The sequence below is a fragment of the Ciconia boyciana genome, chromosome 3, assembly GCF_034638445.1.
Source record: "Ciconia boyciana chromosome 3, ASM3463844v1, whole genome shotgun sequence".
In the NCBI taxonomy this organism is placed as follows: Eukaryota; Metazoa; Chordata; class Aves; order Ciconiiformes; family Ciconiidae; genus Ciconia; species Ciconia boyciana.
In genome coordinates this window covers 94,102,794-94,124,697 of record NC_132936.1, presented here as the reverse complement: position 1 = coordinate 94,124,697, position 21,904 = coordinate 94,102,794, and the positions used below count along the sequence as shown (strand labels likewise).

Here is a 21,904-nt window from a genome sequence, read left to right as displayed (position 1 = left end):
TGAATGACACACCTGAATGAGATGAGAACTCGTGTTCAGAAACAGCAGAAAAGACCCAGATCAGCATCAGGCTGATGAAGGAACAGCTCCAGCAGCAAGGGTGGGGTGGGGGCTTAATGGGGGTGGCCTGGTCCTGGGCAAGCCTGCCTGTAGCTCCAAGTACAGGGCTGTGTCTGGTCAGCCAGTTGTGCAATGAAAGCTCATGCTGGGAGGGCAGCAATGAGATCCCTTAGACATGCTAGCAGACACGTGAGGAGGAATTGGCCACCAGAGCCAGTGAGGAACAGGGATGGAAAGAAAAGGGCTTGGGAAAACTTAACATCACCAGAACAACTGTTGACTTGCTTTCCAGAATACTGACGGCTCCTCTTCCTGCAAATGGCCAAGACTGTTAAGACCAACTGAGCACCCTCCAAACCCACGTACAGGAACGCCTGGACAGGTAGCTGCTGCCTGGAGAACCCTCTGCCTTCCCTCCCATCACTCTCTTGGCCAAAGAGCAAAGCCCAAACCAAGCAGCCTGCACCACTCGCCCACGCCCAAGACCAACAGTCCACTATCTGCCAGTTTACATGGGTTGAAACCATTTCAAATGCCATACACTTTGGTAAAAATGAAAGCCCTGACAGCAACAGCAGATTGTCTGAGAGTGAACACTGTTGCTGGTGGGTCACTTGTCAGCTTCAGCTCCAGTTACCGTGGTGTGGGACTGCCTTGCAGAGCGGTAACTAGCAGGTCACTCTGTGCTGGGAAGGGCACGTGCCAGCGCAGGGCCAGTACAGACCCCTTAGCTCTCCCATGAGATCCATCCCTAAGGAGTACTGCAGGGCTTTGAGGAGGGGGGTCAGCTGTGGGCCTCCATCTGGAGGAGGGAACGACCTCCAGCACCTTGCCTGGGAGCTGGTCTTCCCTCCCGCCACCATCCACCAATGCAGCGTGAGCGGCACTCAGCAGCAGAGGGACTCCAGCCAAGCTGGGAGCATCCCCCCACCCATGGGTCTGTGCCAGAGGGATGGGGGGAGACAGGGGAGAGCCGGGAAGTAAAGGAGGGGGGATGACACAAGGGCTTGCACTTAGACAACGCCAGCGGGTGCCCCATCGGGCCGGAGCAGGGGCGCCCGGCTGGCTCCCTCCCGCAGCAGATGGCGAGCCCTGCTTCTGCTGCTCTGAGCACAGCGCGTGCGGCGGCAGGAGCTGATGGCCGGCTTCCCAAGCCTGGTGGCTTCTGCTCACAGCGACCCAGGCATCGATTTGCAAGGTGTCAGGCTGGCATATGTCGTAAACAGGACGGCAGGTTGATTTCGAGCACCAACTGGGGGTGGAGGAGCAGGCTGCCGCGGGGATGGGCAGAGGCTGTGCATGGAAATGGTTGCTGCCTTCAGCCTCCCTTTGCTCCCATGAAGCTGGATTTGTCCACACTGAGCTTCTGTCCCTGCCTGCCGGGTGCCTGCTGGCCCTCTGCACAGCCAGCCGAGGTGCTCGCGGCTGGGGTTCAACAGCAGGGGGGAAAATGGGGGGCCCTGTGCGCTTCCCCTGGGACAGCACAGTAGAGCTGTCTCCGGACGGGGTGAGGGCTCGGGCTGGGGCAGGCTCAGGGAATTTCCAGGTCGCCTCTTACAGGGGCAAACTATGGAAGTGAACTGGGGAGTAAAGGGCACGTTCGTAAAACACGGTGCCAAGCACGACTGGCCTGAAGCACGCACAGTGCAGGCCACGGCCCTGCACCCCAGACAACTGACGGAAGCTCTCCTGGTCGCTGGGGACCCACGGCTTCACGCCCACACCACCTGCACCGCCCGTGCCCTCTGTGCAGCAGCCTCCCTCCAAACTCCCTCGCCAGCTAGCCCCGGCCAGGGCCACACACCGCCCTGCTGACAGGGCACTTCTGGCGAACCTAGACCTTCTCCTGCTTCTTCCTTCGGTCACAGCGCAGAGGGATGAAGCCCGAGCTCATGCGGCTGGGAAGCTGGGGAGCAGCGCAGAGCCAAGTCCTGCATCGGCTTCCCTAGGCGGAGGGGACAGCTCAGAAATGAAGCGTTCCTCCTCCCTACAGGCTATGCCTGAAATAGCCAAGCCTGTCAGATCCCCGTCCCCGGCTGCGATGGATTAGCCTCTCCAAGGCACACGGCAATTTATTCATTAGTGACACTTACACCTTGTGGCTGCATTAGCACTGCGGTTTGGTGACACGTGCTCGAGCTGTCAGTGCTGGGCTTGGAGGCAACATCACTGCTCTGACAATGCAGCGAGGCTTGGCCTGGGCACATCAGCTTGGAAATACTCCTGCCTGTCTCCTCGGCCAGAGCATGCACAGCCTGCTTTGAAAGCCCGCTTTGTTCCCAGGCTTCTCCCTCCAATGCCCCGCTCCCTCTGTTTCCCTCCCACCTTCCCGGCCTCGCAGCACCACCGCTCCAGCACAGCAGCCTCCTGCCCTGTCTTGCCTCGTGTCTCCCGCAAAAGCCACCACATCTGCAAAGCCTTTTACAGCTGTTCTCATACAGCCCCTCCTCTCCACACGTCTTGCTGAGCATGTACATGCTATTCTGCCCTCCTCAGCTAGCTCTTCCATCAGCTGCACCTTGTTCAGCCCACAGCAAAGCTGCCCTTGGTCCCAGCGGAGAAGCACAGAGCCCATGTTCGGAGACTCCCCCAGCAGACACGTTGCTTTCACCACGACACCGTCCCCTGGTCCCGCACCACCACAAGAGCTGACCTGCCTCTCCTCCCCTGGGACAGCACTGGGGCACTGGAGATCAGGACCACCAAAATGTCAAGGGCTTCTGTTTTCTAACTTCATTCTGTCGAACTTATCCTGTCTACAAAGGCTCAGAGAAGTGCTGTGAAATTCTCTGGGAAAGCATAAAGCGATGCAAACATGAGGCCAGGATGCGCTGCAATGCTCTGCAGGCTGTGCTGTCTCTCCACCAAGCAAGCACGAGGCACGCCAGGGCAGGGAGCATTGCTGGAAGGCCCTGCACAGGCAAACCAGCAGGTTATGGTGAGGTCTGGGCACCAGCACACCCGAGGTCATCACGCGTCCACTGGCGTTTCACGGCCAGCCCATGGCGACTAGCAGGGAGAGGACTGAAATGATGCGAATGCCAGCCTCGGAGGAGTTCAGGGGAGGGGGGTGCTTTGGCTAGCTCAAAGGAATGACAGTTTGCACACTGGGTTTGGGGAGGGTGAGAAGAGCTGGACAGTGTTGGCCAGGGAGCAGATCCAGCAGCTCTCCCATTTCAGGCAGCCAGCAAGGGATTAGCTTGTTCTCAAACACAGCTTGCTCCATGCTTTTATCCCTGCTCCCTGCCACTCGCTGCAGCAAATGTGACACTTCTCACCATCTCCTCACAAAAAACAGGTCAGGAGTTTCCTTGCATGAGGAACAAGCATTGCTCTATCACCTTGCACCTCACCACGAGGACAGACAGGCGACACCAGACCAAAGCCACAAACACACCAACCCTCTGCAGGGCCGCGGGTCCTGGCCTTGCACACGAGCACGCAGAAGCCCGCCCTGCCACGCACACACGCTTGGGTGGACGGCCAGGTCACACCTCAGGGGCAGAGGAAGACTTTAAACTCCAGCCTCCACTCCTGATCAGCCTACCCCACTGCCAAGCCACAGGGCCACCGTCCCAGTCTTCCCTGAGCATTTTTTTTCCACCAGCACTGCGCATTTCTAACAGAGCTGGCTGAAGTGGAGTGTTTAAACCCACCTCAACGTCAAAAATTAAACTTTTTAAGCAAGGAACGGCAACCTGAAACGTTCCTCACAACTGTTAAGGGCTTTTAGTCTCATTTCAGTTTGAAAAAGCCGTTGGCATTTCCAAAGTGAAATCCTGTTATTTTGGGGTCTAGTTGTCACCACTTTATTCCCAACCGGCCGAACGGTGCTGTGCACGCTGCTTCGGCGGAGGCTCCGTTACTTGCATTCCCCTCTGCTCGGCCCCTGGGGACAGGCTCTCCCTGGGAGGGCAGGTGCAGCACAAACAGAGCCCACCAGCTTCTGGCTGGGCTGAGCAGGAGGCGACGGCTGCTTTCAGCTGATCCTCTCTCTGCATCTGCTTCTGGAGACGCGTATAGGCTCGGGCTTGGGTTTTTCCAAACTTTTCACCCTGACCGGTTCGTGGGCTGCCATCCAAAGTCCGAATTCATGGCACGGCAGCTGACGGCACTGCTAATGGACATTGGGACCATGGGACTGATACAAAATACTAAGTCATCTCACCACGTTCTAGCTAGGCTTTTTCTTTCGCTAATGTGAGTAGCTAAGATTGCAGAAGCAGCTTGTGCTGATGGAGAGTGAAAGAACCTCGTGTGTCTGTGTGTGAAGTTACTTTGCTCTACAAAGTCCGCTAAATTACAATCACAGTAGGTGATCCATCCGTTCCCGAAGTTCAAAGGACTGGGGAGGGTTCAGGATGGGCACCAATTTCTCACAAGCTTCATTTCCCCAAATGAATTTTACAAAAAACAAACTAATGAATAAAAAGCCCCAACAAAAACAGTCTTCCTCGGGAGGAGGGGAGGAATAAAACCCACTTAGCTTTCCAGCAGCCGCTGTGCTTATTCTCAGTGCTGGATGGCCACGCCATGCATTGTAATGGGCTCCTGAAAACTCGGCAGCTTCTGGAAGTGTTGCATAGGTGGATGACGTACCTGTTAGTCGAGCCTGGTTATGAGCTGCAGGAAGAGGAGCTTGCTGAACTCCACAAAGAAACTGTCCCTCCCCCAAGACAGACAGACGAGGTGAGGAGGGAAGGAGGAAGGGGAGGCCATGAGGCCATGGGTCTTGCAGGTTCAGTTCTGTCCTTGGGACCTCTTTTCCCTCGTGTGTGGAAAGGCTACAGTCCTGTGGGAGAAGGCTCCTCTCCCAGTGCGGTGGAGGTCAATTTGCTTGTTAGCTTGCTTTTGAGGGAGTTGACGAGATCGCATCCATGAGCATAACGTTTCCCTTGGCGGAGCAGCTGTGATGGAGGCAGTAGAGCAGAACAATTCAACCCACTGCTTACAGAGACAGTAGATATTCAACATGCATTCATGTTGGCCAAGTCCCAACACGAACTCTATGCATCAAAGCAACACTGTGACAGATCAATTTGTCTGGACTCGAGGACAGATCACTCTGAGAAGTTGCTAAGCCAAGCTCACATTGGTATAGTACCACTGGCTTCAATAAAACTACACTAGGAATGAACATAGCCCATTCATTTCTACCTGAAATGGGACTAAGCCCCTTTCCCCTTTTTCCAGAATGCCCACGGGGAAAAGAGCCCTAGGCGGGCTCAGCGCCAAGTCCCCACTGGGCTCCCAGTCCTGTGAACCAGCCTTTGGTCCCCACACAGACCTGGCTCAGTGGAGGCTCTGGGCCCACGAGCATCACAGGAGGCAGCATTACCAAATAGAGCTAACACTTAAACCATGTCCCATTTCTGAGATGATCTGGATCCAGACCATATTCATACAGACCTTATTCTAACCACCAAATATGAATGAAACATGATTAGAAGCACGTATCACAAATTGAGACTTCTAGCTCTTTGGTAACACAGCTTCTTGGTAGTGGTGTAATTTTTCAGACCCATGCCCTACAGCTACTGCAGCAGAGTAGGAGCACATTGCAGCAAGGTTGTACCCTGCTAAAAGTAAGGCAGCATCCTGGTGATATTAGACAGCAGTACTGAAGCCATGGTTGGAAAGGCTGGAAGGAGAGCTTAAAAGGTATTCTTCTTCCCACAGGCTAATCAGGAGGCACTGCTCTACCGACATCAGCTGCTACCTAACTTTCCTCAACTTCCACTTAATAAACCTCTTCCTGCAGTCCCCTCCCCACGGGCATCCATCAGAGTTACTAAAGAGCTCTGCAGCCTCTTGAGCATGAGCGGAGAGACAAGAAAGAGGGCACGGATGGGCTGGGTCTCTGACGTGCATTTTATGGGGAGCCGAAAGGGAGGGGGTTGTGCTTGTTCGAAATCAGAAAAACAGCAGCTTCCCCAGCACTAATCCTGAGTATTTGCCTGGTGTGTGACTCTGGAAGGCTTGGCATTGGCCATAAGCTGAGGTTCCCTCTCCCTGTTCTAACGAATGCCGCTACAGTTGCTCAACCCAAAAGCCCTCTCTGAAGCTTCCCTCCTTGGTGTGGTCTGCATGACACACAGTGGGCCCAAGAAGTACCACCAGGCTGGCTGGTGTCACCGCCTGGCTCTACACGAACAAAGTGCTAGGCACTATCTGGGAAGCTTCCAGTGTGTGCTGAAAGATGGATAAATGGGTGGTGATGTGTCTTGAAGATCAGCTAATCCAGAGCTTCTCACACGCTCATTCTCTCTCTTTTTCTAGTTCAGGAAAGCTGGAGAGCTTTTAAGTACCCGGCAAGTATACTGGCAGCAACGGGAAACACCAAATAGCCCAAACTTATTGTCCAGCCTTGCAGCAGTGAGGACTAGCTCTCTTCTAGGGACGTATTAGTGCCGTGAAGGGCCAGGAAGAGGAGCTGGCAACGTTCCCGCTTCACTCGTCCGGTATGCGAGGAAAGCCTGCTGACAAGTGCAGTGCTGAGCCTGACTCTCGGCCCATGGAAAGCTGCAATGGGTGAATGACATATGGAAAAAACCAAGGCTGTCTGACTGCGGAGATCCTCTAGTTATTGCCCCCTCGTACTGACAAGCACCCGTCTTTCACCTTCCCAGAGGGTGATGCTGGCTGTCCCGCTTTCCTTGCGTAAGGGGCCAGCAGCTCTGTGTACTTGCATAGAATCATAGAACAGTTTGGGTTGGAAGGAACCTTTAAAGGTCATCTTGTCCACTCCCCCTGCAATGAGCAGGGACATGTTCAACCAGATCAGGTTGCTCAGAGCCCCGTTAAACATGACCTTGAACGTTGCCAGAAATGGGGCATCTACCACCTCTCTGGGCAACTTTGCTCACTTTGAAGAGATCTTCTGCACCAGAAATGAGGACACAGCCATCCTGACAGACCAAGGCATTGCTTGCACCTTTGGCCCTCTCCTCTGGCCCAGCCCAGGCTCAGAGCAGGAAGGATATACTCACTACCCATGGAAAACCGCACCATCACACAAGCCAGGGTTTGCCCAGTGAGATCCTGGGGGAGAGAAGACCCTGGGGTTGGTGAAGGGAAGGCTGCAGAGACCAGATAACACCTGCTTGTGTCGGGAAGGCCATGGGGAAAAGGAGCAGAGCCAATTAGACTCGCCAGTCAATGGAGGAGAAGTAATGGGATTAAGATACAGCAGGGAGAATTCAGATTAGATATAAGGGAGCAGGCTATCATGAGAGGAGCAGACTGGGCCATCGAACAAGCTGCCAAAGGAATCATCGTCACCGACACAGACACGGCAGAGAGCAGACGCAAGTCTGCAGGAAGAGCAGGCACCTGACGGCTGCTCAGCCCGGAGCTGTGGCGGGTGGATGTCTGTGTGCCGGGGGAGATGGGACCACTCCACCATGGAGAGGCTGTGCGCCAGAACAGGGACAGACCGTCTCTGGACATCTGTGCTGATAACCTGAGCCGCAAGGAGAATTAAATCAGCTGCCCTTTAGCCCAGCGCGCTGGGGTCCCTCGCCAACGCTTAGGAGGAAACCTATACACGCACACACGCTTTCTGCTGGCTGAGTCCCATGCTGGAGGTGGGAAGGGAGAGCCTAGTTGTCTGCCATGAACTTCCCTGCCTGGCTAGACATGCTGCCCTGCCACTGCAGGCAAGGAGATGGAGAGGGAGCACAACCCCAGTTTCAGCCTGTCGTCTTCAGCTCCACCAAGCCACCTGTTCCTCCTGCCCAGTCCCGCTCCCCTCCCATGCCCAAGCATGGCACCCGCCTTCCTGAGCCTAAGACAGAGCAGGAAGGTCTCCAGCCTGGCGAGAATGGAGTAGGCTGGACCGGGGGTGCAGCTCCACCAGGTGTAGTGGGGCAGCAGGGCCAAGAACATGAGGAAGGGATGTCCGAGAAATCCTGGCGTGCAGCGGGGAGCACTGACTAGAGAGCTCCCACTTCTTCTCAGGGTGCTGTGGGTCTGGCACGGCCACAGACTGTGGCACTGGGACTACGTCTGGGACCTGGCTGCGGCTGGCACTATGGGCATGGGGAAGGTGTTCAGCAGCAGGAAGACTCTGCATGGATCCTGCAGGCCAGAGCAGCAGCCATGCCTCAAAGATACATGTGTCCACCTGGATAGACCACCTCCAGAATAAGATTTCATAGGTGAAAATGGGGCCAGAAGAATGAGTTGAGGCAATCTCATGAAAAGGCCCACAAAGAGCCAAGGACAAGGTGCCTGAAAGCAGAACTGCTGCAGGTGCTAAAGGACAGGGGCACAGAGACCCTACTAATCTGTCCCTATTCCGAGGACTGTCTTTGCCCCAGGGAGCTAAAAGGCCTGCCAAATCTTAGATAAATCCATCTGTCCAAGGCACCTTGGAGGCTGGAGATAGAAAGACGAGACATCGCAGCCTAATTTAAGCAATGTGTAGGAGATTTCAAAGAGAACATGTTAGGAAGGACAAGCAGACCACATTCTTCACTAATGACCCATTGCAGCTCCACTGACCGAACGTCTCCTGATTCACCAAGACATACAAGCACACGCATTATCTCCCCAGAGTCACGAGGACCCTCAGCATTGGCCTTGGCTTACATTAGGCCCTTGGAGAGAGAAGCACAAGTGCACAGCAAGCCAAATGTCATCACTAAGCAAGGAAACCCCCAGGCGTCCAAGGGGGCTGTAGCGACTTTCACCCAGTCTGAATCTGTGCCAATAATGACAAGAACAAAACGCAGAGCTGTGCCCACACCGGAGACCTTATGCTTCTCTGTTCTCAAAGGGACCCCCTTATTTAAGCCAACGTCTAGGTCTGGTAGCAAGAGTAAGGGCAGATGACAAGACAGAATCATAACCGAGTGAGATTTTAAGGGACTTTCTGTTCAAACCGCCATTTGGAGTCTAGCACTTGAGATCCAGGAGGACAAGCTGACTTGAAGGGCAAGAGACGCCGACCAGGACACGCAGGGCACAAAGAGCAGGAGAACAGACTGCTCTGGGGGCAAAGCCAAGCAGAGCCTTACCATGCCTGCAGGCACTGACCGCTCCAGGCTTGCCAGCAAGAGGTGATTTTCAAAAGAGGACTGATGTGCTGGAAGGGTGCATTTGCAACCTCCCCAAGACCTGGGAGGTGAAGCAGTACAGCAGCATGACTAGAGAAACAGACCCTTCGTTACTAAGTTGGCAGGAGGAAGACTGGCTGGACTAAATACACTGCCTTACAGTTTGCTGTTACATCTTGCCCTTCTGAGATGGGATGCGGAGGCAGACACCAAGCTCAAATGCCCAGGTGCTAATGGACTTGCTCTTGTCACCCAAGACCTGCTGCTCTCAGCTGTTGCTTGCCCCAGCAGACAAGGGAAGCATGGTGAGGCTGAGGAGCAGTGCTGTCTGGAGAAATCGCTGCCTGATTTGGCATGCACTCCCCCAAAGAGCCGACTGAAGAGGAGACAGCTTTTCTGAGAACAGGGACACAACAGATCCGGGGATGTGTTAACGGAGAAGGAAAAGCTGGGTGCCTGCATGCTGCAGTCACTGGTGCGGCTTCAGCGACATGAAGGCTCCTTGCCCAACGTCACCAAGATCCTTTCTGGCAGGGTAGAAGGGGCAGCACAGAGCTCAGAGCTGGCCAACCTGCCCCAACAAGAGCAAGGCAGAGGAACCCAGGGGTTAATGGGCTGCAGAGAAGCCATCTCACTTCTCACAGCCTGACACCTCTCTGCAAAAACCTCTGTAGTGCAAGCCGCTCCATTTTAAGCAGGCTCCCCTCGAACATATCCCCAGCCTCTGTTCTGCAGAGCATCCCTCACGGCAGACGCCTCCCTGTCTCCCAGCTGCAGGTCCTGCACCCACAGCGGGGTCCCACAAGAAGGGAATCCCTTCATTCCTCATTTTCCCAGCCCGGGCTCCTGACGCTGCAGGGTGCTTTTGCATTTCTCCCTCCCAGCCCCTCAGAGCTCTCTGACAAAACCATGCTGCCAGGAGCCTGCAGCTGAGTCTGCAGCCAGAACCCAGCCTGATCTCATGCAAAATTCACTCTTGCAGACATGCACCAACCTGCTGCTCTATTATTAATAGGTGAACTGCAGCTGAACCGACCAGAGCCTTCCTCGATGCTTGTCTGAACCAATTAGGACACACTTCAAAGCCAGGACGGGACCCCAGCCGCTTGATGTGCCGCCTATTACCACAATGCCTGTCCCACTGCCACCCTCTCCCCCTTCCCCAGCTCACCGGGAGCCTCCCGTTTTCTCTTTCCAGCTGAGCCCTCCTCCAGCAAGCGGATCAGTAACGCCGCAGATCTCCGCTACATCTGGGTTCGCACATTCATCCCTTACCCGGTGCTGCCTGTCTGCTGTAATCCCACACAGAAAGCCCTTTACCTAGGGGATGCTGACTCTCAGAGCTGGCGTGCCGAAGCTTCCTAAGGAGCCGAGCCTGGGATCCTCTGGAGGCGGTGCCATTCCCAGCAGTGAGAACAGAGTAACAGTCGGAGCATGGTCTAAAAAAAAAAGTGGGGAGGGTGGGGAACGGTCGGGGGAAGGGGAAGAGCTGGATTCGTGGCTTTCAGCCTTTGCTCTAACCTGCCGCTCAGCTCCACGTGCCTGGATGCCCCAGACCTTTAGGCACAGGCAGTTACACGCCGCTCCCAAAGGGCCCGTTCCCCTCCACCCTGCGAGGGGACTCGCTCCAGCATGGGCAGCGGGGTGGGCAGAGGTGCAGCAGGACGCTTTCTGGTGGCTGCTGGTTCCTCGGAGCACGAGCCAGCCTGGAGCCAGGGCTGGGAGCCAAAGCACCCCCCTCCCTGCATCAGGCCTGTCTTTTTATTCCCCCTGTTGGATCTTGATGCCATGAATGATGGTTTTGGGGTTGGTTTGGTTGGGTTTGGGTTTTTTTTGCATGTGGTGGTCGGTCTAGAGTTCTGTGCCATGTCAGGGGGAGCATCAGCACTCACCCCTCCGGGAGGTCAGAGCCACGGCAGGGGGAGCTTTCGCTGGCTGCCGGAGCGAGATGCCGTGTCCGCTCCATCCTGATGTCCTCCTAGGCCATCTCCCTCCCCTGCGCTCCTCTTCCCAAATCCTGCACTGGCTCGGGCCAGGCAATGGACAACGAGATCTCACCGCCCTCTGCTTTCACAGTGAGGTCTCCACGCAGGACCCGTTGCGGTGGAGGTGACGGTGGTCATGGTTCAGGCAGCCTTCGTTGCGGTGCACGATGAGGATGGGGAAGTAGAGGGCATCCTGGTAAGGAGGGGGCTCTTCCTCCTCCACAGTCACCTGGCTGGAGAGGCGGGTCTGCTCGGTGGGGCAGCTCTGCTCGTTCAGGCTCCCACTCCGGCTCTGCCAGAGGCAGCTGCGTCGCGAGCCGTACAGGCGGCCCAGGGAGAAGCGGCTGCTGCTGAAGGGGATCCTGGGGCTGCCGTTGCAGATGCTCAGGGCACTGCGGGAGAAGATGGAGGAGCTGCTTATAGTCCTGTGGCACTGCTCGCAGTTCTGCCGGTAGCCCCCGTACCGGCAAGCGGAGTAGCTGGTGCAGCTGGAGAGCCCCACCAAGTCCATCAGGACCGCTTCCGAGTAGCTGGGCACCAGCTGCTGGTTGGATCGGATGTGCCACTCCAGCTCGGTGCTGTCCACTGTGTTGACACGGGGCATCCTCCGGCAGAAGGAGCGTTCCTCGGCCGGCGTCACCGCCACGTAGTCGAACCCAAAGAGTTTCTCCACGTGGTAATGGACGTAGGAGGTGCGGTACTCATTCAGCACCCGCAGGGGCCAGGATAGGGTCAGCAGAGCCGCCACCCAGAAGACATAGTGGGATACGTACCAAGGCAGGTTGTCTGGGTCGGAAAAGGCCACCATGTATTCCTTGAAGTCCACGTTTTTGAGGTGCATCCCCTCCCTGGCCTCCATGTAGTCATCTAGGCCCTCGTTCTCCGTGAAGAAGCGGGCCCGCTGGGTCAGGTAGGAGTTCTCCGACTCCACATTGGCAAAGCTGAAACACTTGGTAAAGCGGAGCCGCGTGGCCGGGTAGCTCTCCAAGTCAATGAGGTCCTTGGAGATGTCCTTAACTCCACAATTGGAATAATCAAACTCAGCCTCTGCCACGTGGGTGTTGACCCGCTCGTGATACACTTGAGTGGTGGTGTAGGCATCCCCGTTGCGGTAGCGGGTAACCTGCCGGGTCCTGCGGACATAGTGGTAGCTGATGGCCTTCCACCAGATGCAGGGGGTCGCCTGCTGCATCCGCTGCACGCGCTCGTGCACGCTCTCCACGTCCACTTTGTACTGCAGCTCGTTGCGGGTGTAGCAGTGCCAGCACTCCACCAAGTACACCACGTAGAGCATCACCAGGAAGGCCAAGGGGATGTAGACGTAGCCGTTGGAACAGGGGCTGTCATGGTACATCATGGACTTGCCCTTGTAAGCGCTGTCAAAGGTCAGCCGGGTCACCTTGGTGACATGGCACCAGGTCATGGCTCCCATGCAGCCGTACATGAGGAGGGACAGCAGCAGGCATTTCCAGTGGGACTCTCGGCACAGGGACTTGCTGAGAGACTGCTTCACTGGCCGCTGCTGCTCCGGGGGACCGGGGAGAAGGAGAGAGAAAACAAGAGAGAAGTCAGTAGGCTGCAGCGGCAGGGGGAAGGGGAGCAGGCAGCAGGGTGCCGTGGTGGCACTTGCAGCTCCGCGGACGGGGACAAACAGCAGAAGCTGTAGGGCTCCTAGCCTCAGCGGGCAGGCCGGGGGCCGGGATCTCTCCCAGGATGACAGTCCCAGAGTGCGGGCAACTGTCACCCCCCTTCCCTTCACGGTGCCCTGCCCCTCCTTGGGAGATGGCCGGAGCCCTGCTGGACGTGGAGGAGAGCGGCAGAGGGCAACTCTGCCAGCCCGCACCCCGAGCATCCCCCTTCTTCAACAGGGAGTAACCCTCACCACTGCCACGTCCCGGGGAGGGACACTGAAGCACAGCAAGATGGAGGCTGGGGGATGCCCTCCACGTACCTCGGCTTCTGCAGCCATCCCACCAGCACAGGCAGCGCTAACTGATGGGTCGTCCCACCTGAACACCTCACGACAGCTCACCCCATCGCGCCTCTCACCACTCGCATTAGTCTCTCCCCCTTTCCCAGTAACGACTGACAGCAACATTCAGACTTCTCCTACCAGGGCAGCACAAGCGGCCTGGGGTGCCTGTAAGGTGGAGAAACAAACCTTCTGCAGCTGGGAAGGTCTCTGCTTGGTAATGGTGATTCCCACCACAACACTTGGCAGCCCAAGGGGCTCTGAAGTGCTTCTCAGGTGCTTTACAAACCACACGAATGGGAAAGTACTTTTCCACGACTGAAACGCAGCCACCTCTGGTGGGAGAGAAAGCGAACATGGAATAACATCCTAAAAGGTGTTCAGGCTGGAAGAGAAGAGTACCCTACCAATCTGCAGCAGCAGGGAGGGCAAGCGGTGGGTCACGGCTGCCAGGAAAGGGCCCTGCCTGCAGTGGAATTTGGTTGTGACAGCCCATACTTCTGGAAAAACCGCTCTCAGGTCTTTCATGGTGAGGAAAGGGCAGGGCTTCAGCAATAGGACTTTTAAAAGAGATTGCACTGATGCCTTCACCATAGGAACTGTGCAGGGTTTCACAAAGACCTGGGAAAAAAACCCACTTAAGGAAACCTCCGTCACTCTCTGCAACACCCTGAAGTCTCAAGTATTGATCCAGCTTGGTCAGTGAGACCTGACAGTATCACACCCAAAGGGAGAACAGGCAAAGAGGTTATTTGCTTTCTTACACAACAAACTTCATCCAGCACAAACACCATCCAACCCAGCAATCTCCAAAGGTGCGACCTGAGAGAGGGGGGCAAGAACCCCAGCCTCATGCAGATGCCACTAAGCTCACTAAGAAGCTTTCAGCTTTGCTTTCCCTCCCCAGCTGCACGCAGCACAGCTCCTGAGCTCACCTCCGCCATTGCAGGGGCTAACACCAGCTCTAATGACACCGCTCAGGGCAGTGAAGTCCAAGTCTGGCCCCATTCCTCCTCCATTCCTGAGCGCACTGGGCTGGAGAGGTCTTTCATCCAGGGATCCCAAAGAGCTTAATGGGCTCACGCTGCTAGAAAGCAGGGGGTTCACTTTCACTCTTGCATGAAAAGGGAAATTAAAGCAAGACCCAGAGGTCACAATGTCACTGGCAGATCTAGGGACATATCTAGGCCTCTTCTTTCCTCTAAGAAATTCCCCTTGCTCTCCCTGAAGAGCCCCTCAGCCCTGGCTTGGTCCCCTAGAGTCCCACATGCTAATCTTTCCTCCCTACACCTTGCCAAAGCCTGGTCCACCCCATGCCAGTGGGACTTCTGCCACTGTGACTAGCAGGTCTGGATCCAGCCCAAATCTCCAACAGAGGTTTCTCTCCCGGAGGCAGGGAGCTTCCCTTCCCGCCCACCCAGCAGCCAGCCTGTGATGAGCGGAGCCCGCAGCACATCCAGAGGGGTGGCGAGGGGAACGATGGCACATCCCACTGGGGGTCCCGAGCACTGGTAGCGCTGAGTCCTCCTCTTTGGGGCAAACTGACTGAGAATGAGAGCCCGCGACAGAGACACAGACCCCAGGGAAGGCAGGTGGGGTAGCGCTGGTCTGCAGGCAACAGCACGGGGCACAGGGCAGTTCTGCTCAGCAGCTCCGGCACAGACACGTGTGTGCCCCGGTCTTCCCAGTGCAACCCTCCACTGCGGCAGCCTCACAGTCACGGGGGAAGAAGGGAACCCCAGGTAAGAGAAAAGGTAGGGAGGAGAGGCAGGGGGGGCACTGAGCAGGCAGAGCTGCCTGAGCTGTGCCCTCCCTGCTCAGGTCCCCGCTGCGGTTACAAGAGCCTGCCCGGATGCCTCTGCCTTTGCTCGGCTACAGCACGGCTCTCCCGCACTGGACTGCTGTGCCACCACCCAGGCGGCTGAAGGTTTCCTCTCCCACAGCTGCCTTCTGCATCGCAAATCTTCCCCAGCAGCCCTGGCTGTGATGCTCTAAGGGGACGGCTGAGCCGAAGGAGAAGCATGGGGGCTCTGAGCAGGAGGTGCAAGGCACACGCTAACCCTGGGGTGTCTATGGGGTGAGAGGGCTTGCACAGAAACAGTGCCTTGTTGGGGGCGGGGATCTGCAAATGGAGTACAAGGAATAAAGCAAAGCGTACAGCTCACTCATTTGACAAGTTGGGGAAGGGGCACCAGGGAGGCAGGTCTTCAGCCAGGCCCATCTCAGAAAAGCAAATTCCACCTCCCAGTCGCTCCCCGGCCCCTCACATCCCGCGCTGCCTGCGTCGTCCTGCTCAGGAGAAGGGCGATGCTGGCTGTCGCCTTGCGGACATGCAGGCAAGCCCTGCTGCGGTTACCCGCCCGGGGCAGGGCGGCAGGGAGCGCGATGCAGCCCAGGCTTGGTTCCAGGAACTGTGTTAGCAGGGCTCTAGTCCACGCATTAGTCTCCTCCTAGGACTACGCAGCATTTAGATACTGCGGCGCTTTTACAGGGTCACGCTAACCCCTGCTGTAAACTGTTTACAACCCAGTTTTGTCCTAGGCTTTTGAGGTAAAACACATACACATCAGCTGTGCTGGTGGGGTTTCTGAAAGCTGATCAAGTGCCAATGACAGGGGATACAAGCACAGCAGAGACGGAGGAGGAGCCAGCTGCAGAGCCTAATCCCAGTAGGAACTGCAGCATCCCTGCTCCTCTCCCGGGCTGCAAAGGGCTCACAGGAGCAAACAACTGGCTCCATGGCTTCCCCCCACAGAAGCAGCTGAATAAGATTGCCTCCTCGAGCTCTTACCCAGCCTTGGAGAAGTCCAGCACAGCAAACATGCAGATGAAAAAGCTGAGGAAAGGGAAATCCTTTCTGTCCCAGAACAGTGTCACTGAGAGGAGAGCAGGCTCTGATACAAATGCCATCGTCATCTGCCCGCTGCAGTCTGATGGAACAAGGCGAAAGGCTTGCCCTACTTCACTGCAACCAGGGTTTCCCTCCATCACCAGGAGCCTCCTGCACTGCTCAGGCTTGAGCACTGGAGAGTGGTAAGCAAATCTGCCATTGCAGGTGCACCTAAACATCTCTGCAGTGCTAGAGGGCAGAACTGGTCCAGCCATGGCTTGACCAACCCCTTTGTGGGACCCCAGTCAACTCCCTTCTCTGTGCTTCAGTTCACCATGTAGAACACATGGGACAACCCTTACCAAGCGCCTGGGCGCTAACTGTAACACACATTGGGAAGGGCAAGGGGTAGAGTGTTGCTACAGCCTCCCCTCCCTCATACATAGCATTTGCCTCCGACGTTGCCCCTGAGGCGAAAGGCGATGGAGTCCCACACCTGCAGCTGCTGCTCTGGGATGGCCGGGAAGGGATGGAGGGGATGACTTACAAGCAGCCATGAAGCAAACGGAGATGCCCACAATGCACAGGGCAGAGGCAGTAGAAGAGAGGGCGTCCATCACTGCTTGCACTAAACTCCTTTGAGATCTGGGGAATCCTCGTCTCAAAAAAGCCTCGAGGGGATAAACCTGCTCAGAGCCCTCCTGACCAAGCACATGGGCCAAAATACCTTCATCGCCCCTACAACCTTGACCCTGCAACTTAGAACACTAAACAACTCCAGAAATCTTTCAAGCTCTACAAAGTTCCTCTCTGAAACTGCCTGGCCCTGGCCCCATCTACCATCCCTCCATTTAACAAGTGTTCCCATGTCCTCACCTCCCCTGCCTCTCACCTGCTTCTCCCTGCAGAGACCAACCTGAAATCTCCAGTTCATCCCCAGAACGCTAAGCCCTCACTTTACAAGACGCCCCGGGGTTCACAGGGTTAGGTGTCCTAGAGGCAGCCCTCTACGGGGCTGAAAAAATGAATCAAAAGCCCCAGACCAGCAGCCTGAAGGCCCAGGTAGCTCCCGAGTGCTAGGCTGTGGCAGCAGCTTGCAGGAGACTCCAGTGGGACTCCTGAGCATCAGTTTCCATGGCTCTGCCCTGCCGACTTGCTTACCTCATGCAACAAATTAAGAAGCCCTGTCCCCGTTGACTTCAAATTCCCAGAACAAGGCAGGTGGGGAGGATCGAGTCATTTCTAGGAACTGCCACCGTCTTCCAAGGCCCCGGACAGACATGGACAACTCCTGGTCAGGATGGTCCCAGCAAACCCCCACATCACACCCCACATGCCTACCGTCCAGATTCAGGAACTACCTGCCTAGAAGAAAGAGCTGGCTCAGCCCCAGGCTGGCAGCGTTGCCAACTGCAGAGGAAAGGGGAAGGCTGAGCATCTAGGAGCCAGGGAACCCTGCCAGCAGTCAGCTCCTGCAACGGTACCCAAGGTCTCCATTTTACACAGCAACTTGGAGGAAGACCGGTTCCCTCCATCGGATCCCACCTGAGCAACAGGACAAGGACATTTTTTTGCTTGTTCCCAGGCTGAAGAGCTTGTCCCTTGGCATTTCATACCCTCTGAGGTGGAAATGCATTGCTGAGTGAGATTCAGCTTACCGTCATTAAGTGTAGGTGTATGCATGTGATGCCAACAGGGAACAAGGGCTCAGCCAGCCTGCTACAGCCAGCTCTAGCCAGTAACTCTTGCTACTTGCCTTGCTGGGACAAGCTGAGCAGCTGAACAAGCTGAAGCCTTGCATGGCTCCGAGGTACAGTGACCCAAGACATGTCAAGATGAGGCACCTTCCAACAGGACAGAGCTCATTTCCCATTTTCCAGTCCCCAGACATCTCCTCTGGCTCCCTGCCAGCCCTGGCCAACGGACCCTTACAGGTGGGACTCAGCCACATTCCCGGGATGCTCAGCAATGCTGGCAGCAGCAGTTGGTCCTGATGGAAAGGAGGACATCACACTGGCAGTACAATTACGCAGGCAACAGAGGGGAGCAGGAACACCCTCCCCTCCCGACAATTCTGAAGACAAGAAGATTGCCCTAGGTCAGCCCATGAATCCAAGCTCCCCACTAAGGTCTCTCCTCATTGCATCAGATGAGACACCAGCAGGCATGGCACTGTCAGGAGAGGCTGTAGCTTCCCTCTCCTCCACCAACTGCTTCATGCAAGTCTGTGATAGCTTCTAGCCGCAGGAAGCGTGCCCTTAGCCTAACCAGTGCAGGTCATGGACTGCAGCCTTTCTGCCTGCTCCCACGGGGTAAGATTATACTGACACCCTAGTTGGCAGCCACCGCAGAGCAATCAAAGCCCAGACGATCTTCTTGTAATCCCCACAAGGCAGGGGACACTGTAGGCGAGGGAAACTCACCCGCACACTGCCCCTGCTACGCTTCTTTCATCCAAACCGGCTCTCGCTCTGGCACCTCTCAAAAGCCACTGTGCTCTCTTGGACGTAGTACCAGCACTGCCAGGGCACTGGGGGCAAGAGATCATGTCCCAGTGTGGCACAAGCATGTCCTCGCACTAAAAAGACGCCTCACGGTTTAGCTTCGCTGGTCAGGATCCGTTTGGAGAGCCTGGGCTCATGGCATCAGGGGCTGCTGAATGGAAGCAGGAACAGAGGAACAGCCGCAGAGCAGAGTATAGGGTATCTGTACAGCTTCCCAGTCCTTGAACTTCAGCATTCCTCTCCAGCAATTATTTATATCTAAATATAAGTCTGTATGTATAGAATAACCGTGCACAGGCATGCATGTTCTTCCTAAACCAAGGAGGCAGAGAATACCAGGATTATGCAGCACTTGCTAACCGCAGCTCCTCAACAGCAGAGGACGAGTGATGCGCCAGCTTCTGAGCAACCCCCCAAGCTGCCCTTTGGGCTGTGGTCTCACCGGCGAGGACAACCCACCACGCCAGGAGAACGCTGCCCTTCCTACGCTGCCTAGCTGCCCTCCACGGGCCGCCAGCCCCATAGCGTAAGGTGGGTCTTGCTAGTCAGTGCGGTTGCTTTCTCTCCTCTTGGGAAGCCCAAGCTGCAAGCAGGATCTGTGAGGGCAGACAAAGGGGCTCGCTTGCACACCTGCCTCCCGTGCTGCTCCCTATGCACAGAGCACCCTGCTCCCGGCCCTTTTCGGCGTCTGCTGCCTGGACGCTAGAGAAGTCATCAGCTGGGGGGGGACTGCAGCATACCTGGAGGCAAGGCTGTGCTGCTACCTGGCCTGCCCTAGCCTGCACCTTCTGCTCTCCCCAGCCTGCCTCCGGCTGCGAGCTGCCACCAGCGGCAACCCCAGGGTCCAGCACGTCCCCAGGCCCTCTCCCCTGCTGCCCGCCGCGTCTTCCCTCGCAGGGACCCAGGCAGCCGTGCTACCTCCTGGCACCCCGCAAGCCAGAGCGCAGGAAGGGGGGTCTCCCTCCACACCCCTTTCTCCCAACCCCTTCCCATCGCAGTCAGCCCAAGCAGCGCCCCGCGCTTCTCTGTTGTGGTTTCCTCCCTTCCTCCCACGCCCCCGCCACCCCCGGCCCCGGCCCCGGCCCCGGCCCCGGCCCCGTCTCCGGACGGCGCTGGCTGCTGCGCCCCTGCCAGCCCCGGCGAGGCGGCGGCGAGCCCGAGGGGACAGGCGAGCCACGGCGACGGGCAGCCTGCCGGCGGCGGGCACCGACGGGCGGGTTTCCTCGCCCTCCCCCCGCCGGCCCGCACCGCAGCCCCGGGGCCGGAGGAGGGGAGAGGAGCTCCCGGCGAGGGGGTCCGTACCTGTGCGGGCAAAGCCCGGCCCGGCCCGCGGCGGGGCGGTCAACGAGCGCGGCATGCAAAGCGGGCGGGGAGGGAGGGTGGCCGGGGGCAGCCCCGGCCGGGGGGCGGCCGCTCTCCTCACCTCCTCTCGGGCCCCCTCCGCCTCCTCCTCCGGAGGCACCGGCGTGCTGCTGCCTCCCTCGCTGGCGGCGGCCGCCGAGGCCGGGGGGGACATGGCGGCGGCGGCGGCGGGGGCGCCCCGCTGGCGGTGCCTGCGGGCTGGGCAGCCGCATTATCCCGCCCGCCGCCGGGCGCTGCCTCGCCGGTCGCCGGGCGGGCGGCGGGGCGGCGCGGCGGGCGGGCGGCGCGGCGGCATGGCCCCCAGCCGCGGCAGGGCGGCAGCGCTCGCCGCCCGCCGGCCCCCGGCCCCCGGCCCCGCCGCAGCGCAGCGCCGCTCCCGCGCCCGCGCCCGGCGCGGCGGAGGGCGGGCAGAGCCGCGGTGGGAGGGCCGCGGCGGAGGCGGGGGGGACGGGATGGGGATGGGACGGGATGGGACGGGATGGGATGGAATGGGACGGGATGGGACGGGATGGGATGGGATGGAATGGGACGGGATGGGATGGGATGGGAATGGGATGGGATGGGATGGGGATGGGGGCGCGGCGGGATCCGCGCCCGCCCCGAGCGGGGCGGCGGGTGACCTTGAAGCGCCGGCGGCAGGCAGGCAGGGAGGCAGGCAGGCAGGCAGGCAGGGAGCCTGGTGCGGCCGCCCCTCGGGAGCCCCACCGGGAGCGGAGCTGCCGTCCGGGCGTTGCCGGGGAGGGGTCCTGCTCCCAGCCCCACCGAGGGGGCGTCAGGCTGGCCGGGGTGGCCGGGTGGGCTTCGGCCCCAGCGGGGCTGCCCAATGGGGAGGCGAGGGGTCCCGTGGGTTTTCCTCCCCTCAGGATGAAGTGGGAGAGCTCGGAGGACCAGGAGCGCTTTGTGTGAGCTCCAGCTGTGTTTTTCTAATCCATGGGCAGCCCCAGCTGGTCTGGGGGGTAAGGCTGACCATCAGCGCTAATGCCGGCACTCAGGGCAACAATCTTAGGTCAGACAGTGTCTTCACTGCTTTGATCTCCACCAGGCCCAAGGGTGCTCAGCTAGCTACCACAGAGCTGACTGCAGCATAGACTTAACCTGCTTGGTTGCAGGGACAAGTGGGAAAGTCTCTTCAAACCCTCCATCTAAACTCACAGTAGCATCCTCAGGGGACGCACGCAGACACAGAGCTCAGGAAAGGTCCAGCCTCATCTAGGTCCAGATATTGCAGGTAGAGCCCAGCTTCCTTGACAGTCTTGGGTACCTGCAGGTACTTCCCCAGAACCAAACTGGGGAAAAGCATAAGCTGCAGAATTTGCTGGAAATTGCTTCACTTTTTCTGAGCTCTGAGGCTCAGCCTTGGCGTCGGGATGACTGGCTTGCTCTTGCCCACTCTGTTGCCTGCCATGGGGAAGGAACGGTCCATGGGCCTGGTGCTCTCGCTCGGGGAGACGCATCCGAGGGGAATTGCCAGCCACTGCTTCCTATGGGAATAGGTGTGGCAGCCGGGGGTGCTGCTGAAGGAGCTCGTCTTCAAAAGAGGCTGGGGATGCGTTTCCTCTCGCCTTTCCCCTGTTTCCATGGGAACAGCAGCAAGCAGGAGCAGCCTGCTCTGAATTTCGCTGCCTACCGCCCAGGCACCCCCTGCCCAATCCTCTAGGCAGACTTTGGCTCTCGAGGGTTTCAGACCCATCTTCACGTGATGGATCCCGTGCCTCCAAGGAGAGCTCACCGGTGTGCACGTGTACCGTGGCAGAGCAAGGCAAAGAGGCACAAGCCCAGAGCTGCCAGGATTTCTGTAGCAGCACTGTATGCTATCGCACGCACACTAATAGACAGTTGCAAATAATTTGCATATGTATATGCATTTCTGCTTTTTACAGTGCTAGGGACTCCTGGAGGAACTGCCCTCAGCTAGGCCAAAAGGCGCCTGTGGGATGATCACCCTCCAGGAACAGCTCTGGTTTTCTCTCAAAGACGGGAATGTCACCCAAAAAGAGCAAAGCAGAAGGGTGGAGAGGGAAAAAAAGGTGACACGAGTTTATGTCTTTGCATTTAATAGCCCGTGGTGGCTTTTTCTCCGGGGAATTTGTCCATTCACTTTTGAATTTGTGTTAACTTTGGACTTGTAGATG

General features: G+C 57.6%; 1 protein-coding gene across 5 annotated transcripts; it reads right to left on the bottom strand.

Moving 5' to 3' along the window:
- Positions 1-1,605: 1,605 nt before the first annotated feature.
- On the bottom strand, positions 1,606-20,057 carry TMEM151B (transmembrane protein 151B). 5 transcript variants are annotated; one of them, XM_072856684.1, is made up of 5 exons: positions 19,713-19,778; positions 13,266-13,411; positions 10,641-12,626; positions 10,440-10,558; positions 1,606-4,967 (listed from the first exon to the last, which is right to left on the bottom strand). In XM_072856684.1, the coding sequence occupies exons 1-3, from the start codon at positions 19,765-19,767 to the stop codon at positions 11,190-11,192; spliced, it is 1,638 nt and encodes a 545-aa protein (XP_072712785.1). In that variant the 5' UTR covers positions 19,768-19,778; the 3' UTR covers positions 1,606-4,967; positions 10,440-10,558; positions 10,641-11,189. The 5 variants fall into 5 exon arrangements, with proteins under 5 accessions (XP_072712785.1, XP_072712786.1, XP_072712784.1 ...); XM_072856685.1 differs by having other exon boundaries at positions 11,012-12,626; XM_072856683.1 differs by having other exon boundaries at positions 10,440-12,626.
- Positions 20,058-21,904: the final 1,847 nt, after the last annotated feature.

What these genes read in the sequence shown, in the direction of transcription:
- TMEM151B (XM_072856683.1), bottom strand. Translation starts at nt 19,767, where the DNA reads ATGCCGCGCTCGTTGACCGCCCCGCCGCGGGCCGGGCCGGGCTTTGCC. An exon ending in GCCGGGCTTTGCCCGCACAG is followed by an intron (nt 13,412 to 19,712) that starts GTACGGACCCCC and finishes CTCTCCCACCAG; the next exon opens with AGGTGGCTGCGTTTCAGTCG. An exon ending in GACCTTCCCAGCTGCAGAAG is followed by an intron (nt 12,627 to 13,265) that starts GTTTGTTTCTCC and finishes CCCCCGGAGCAG; the next exon opens with CAGCGGCCAGTGAAGCAGTC.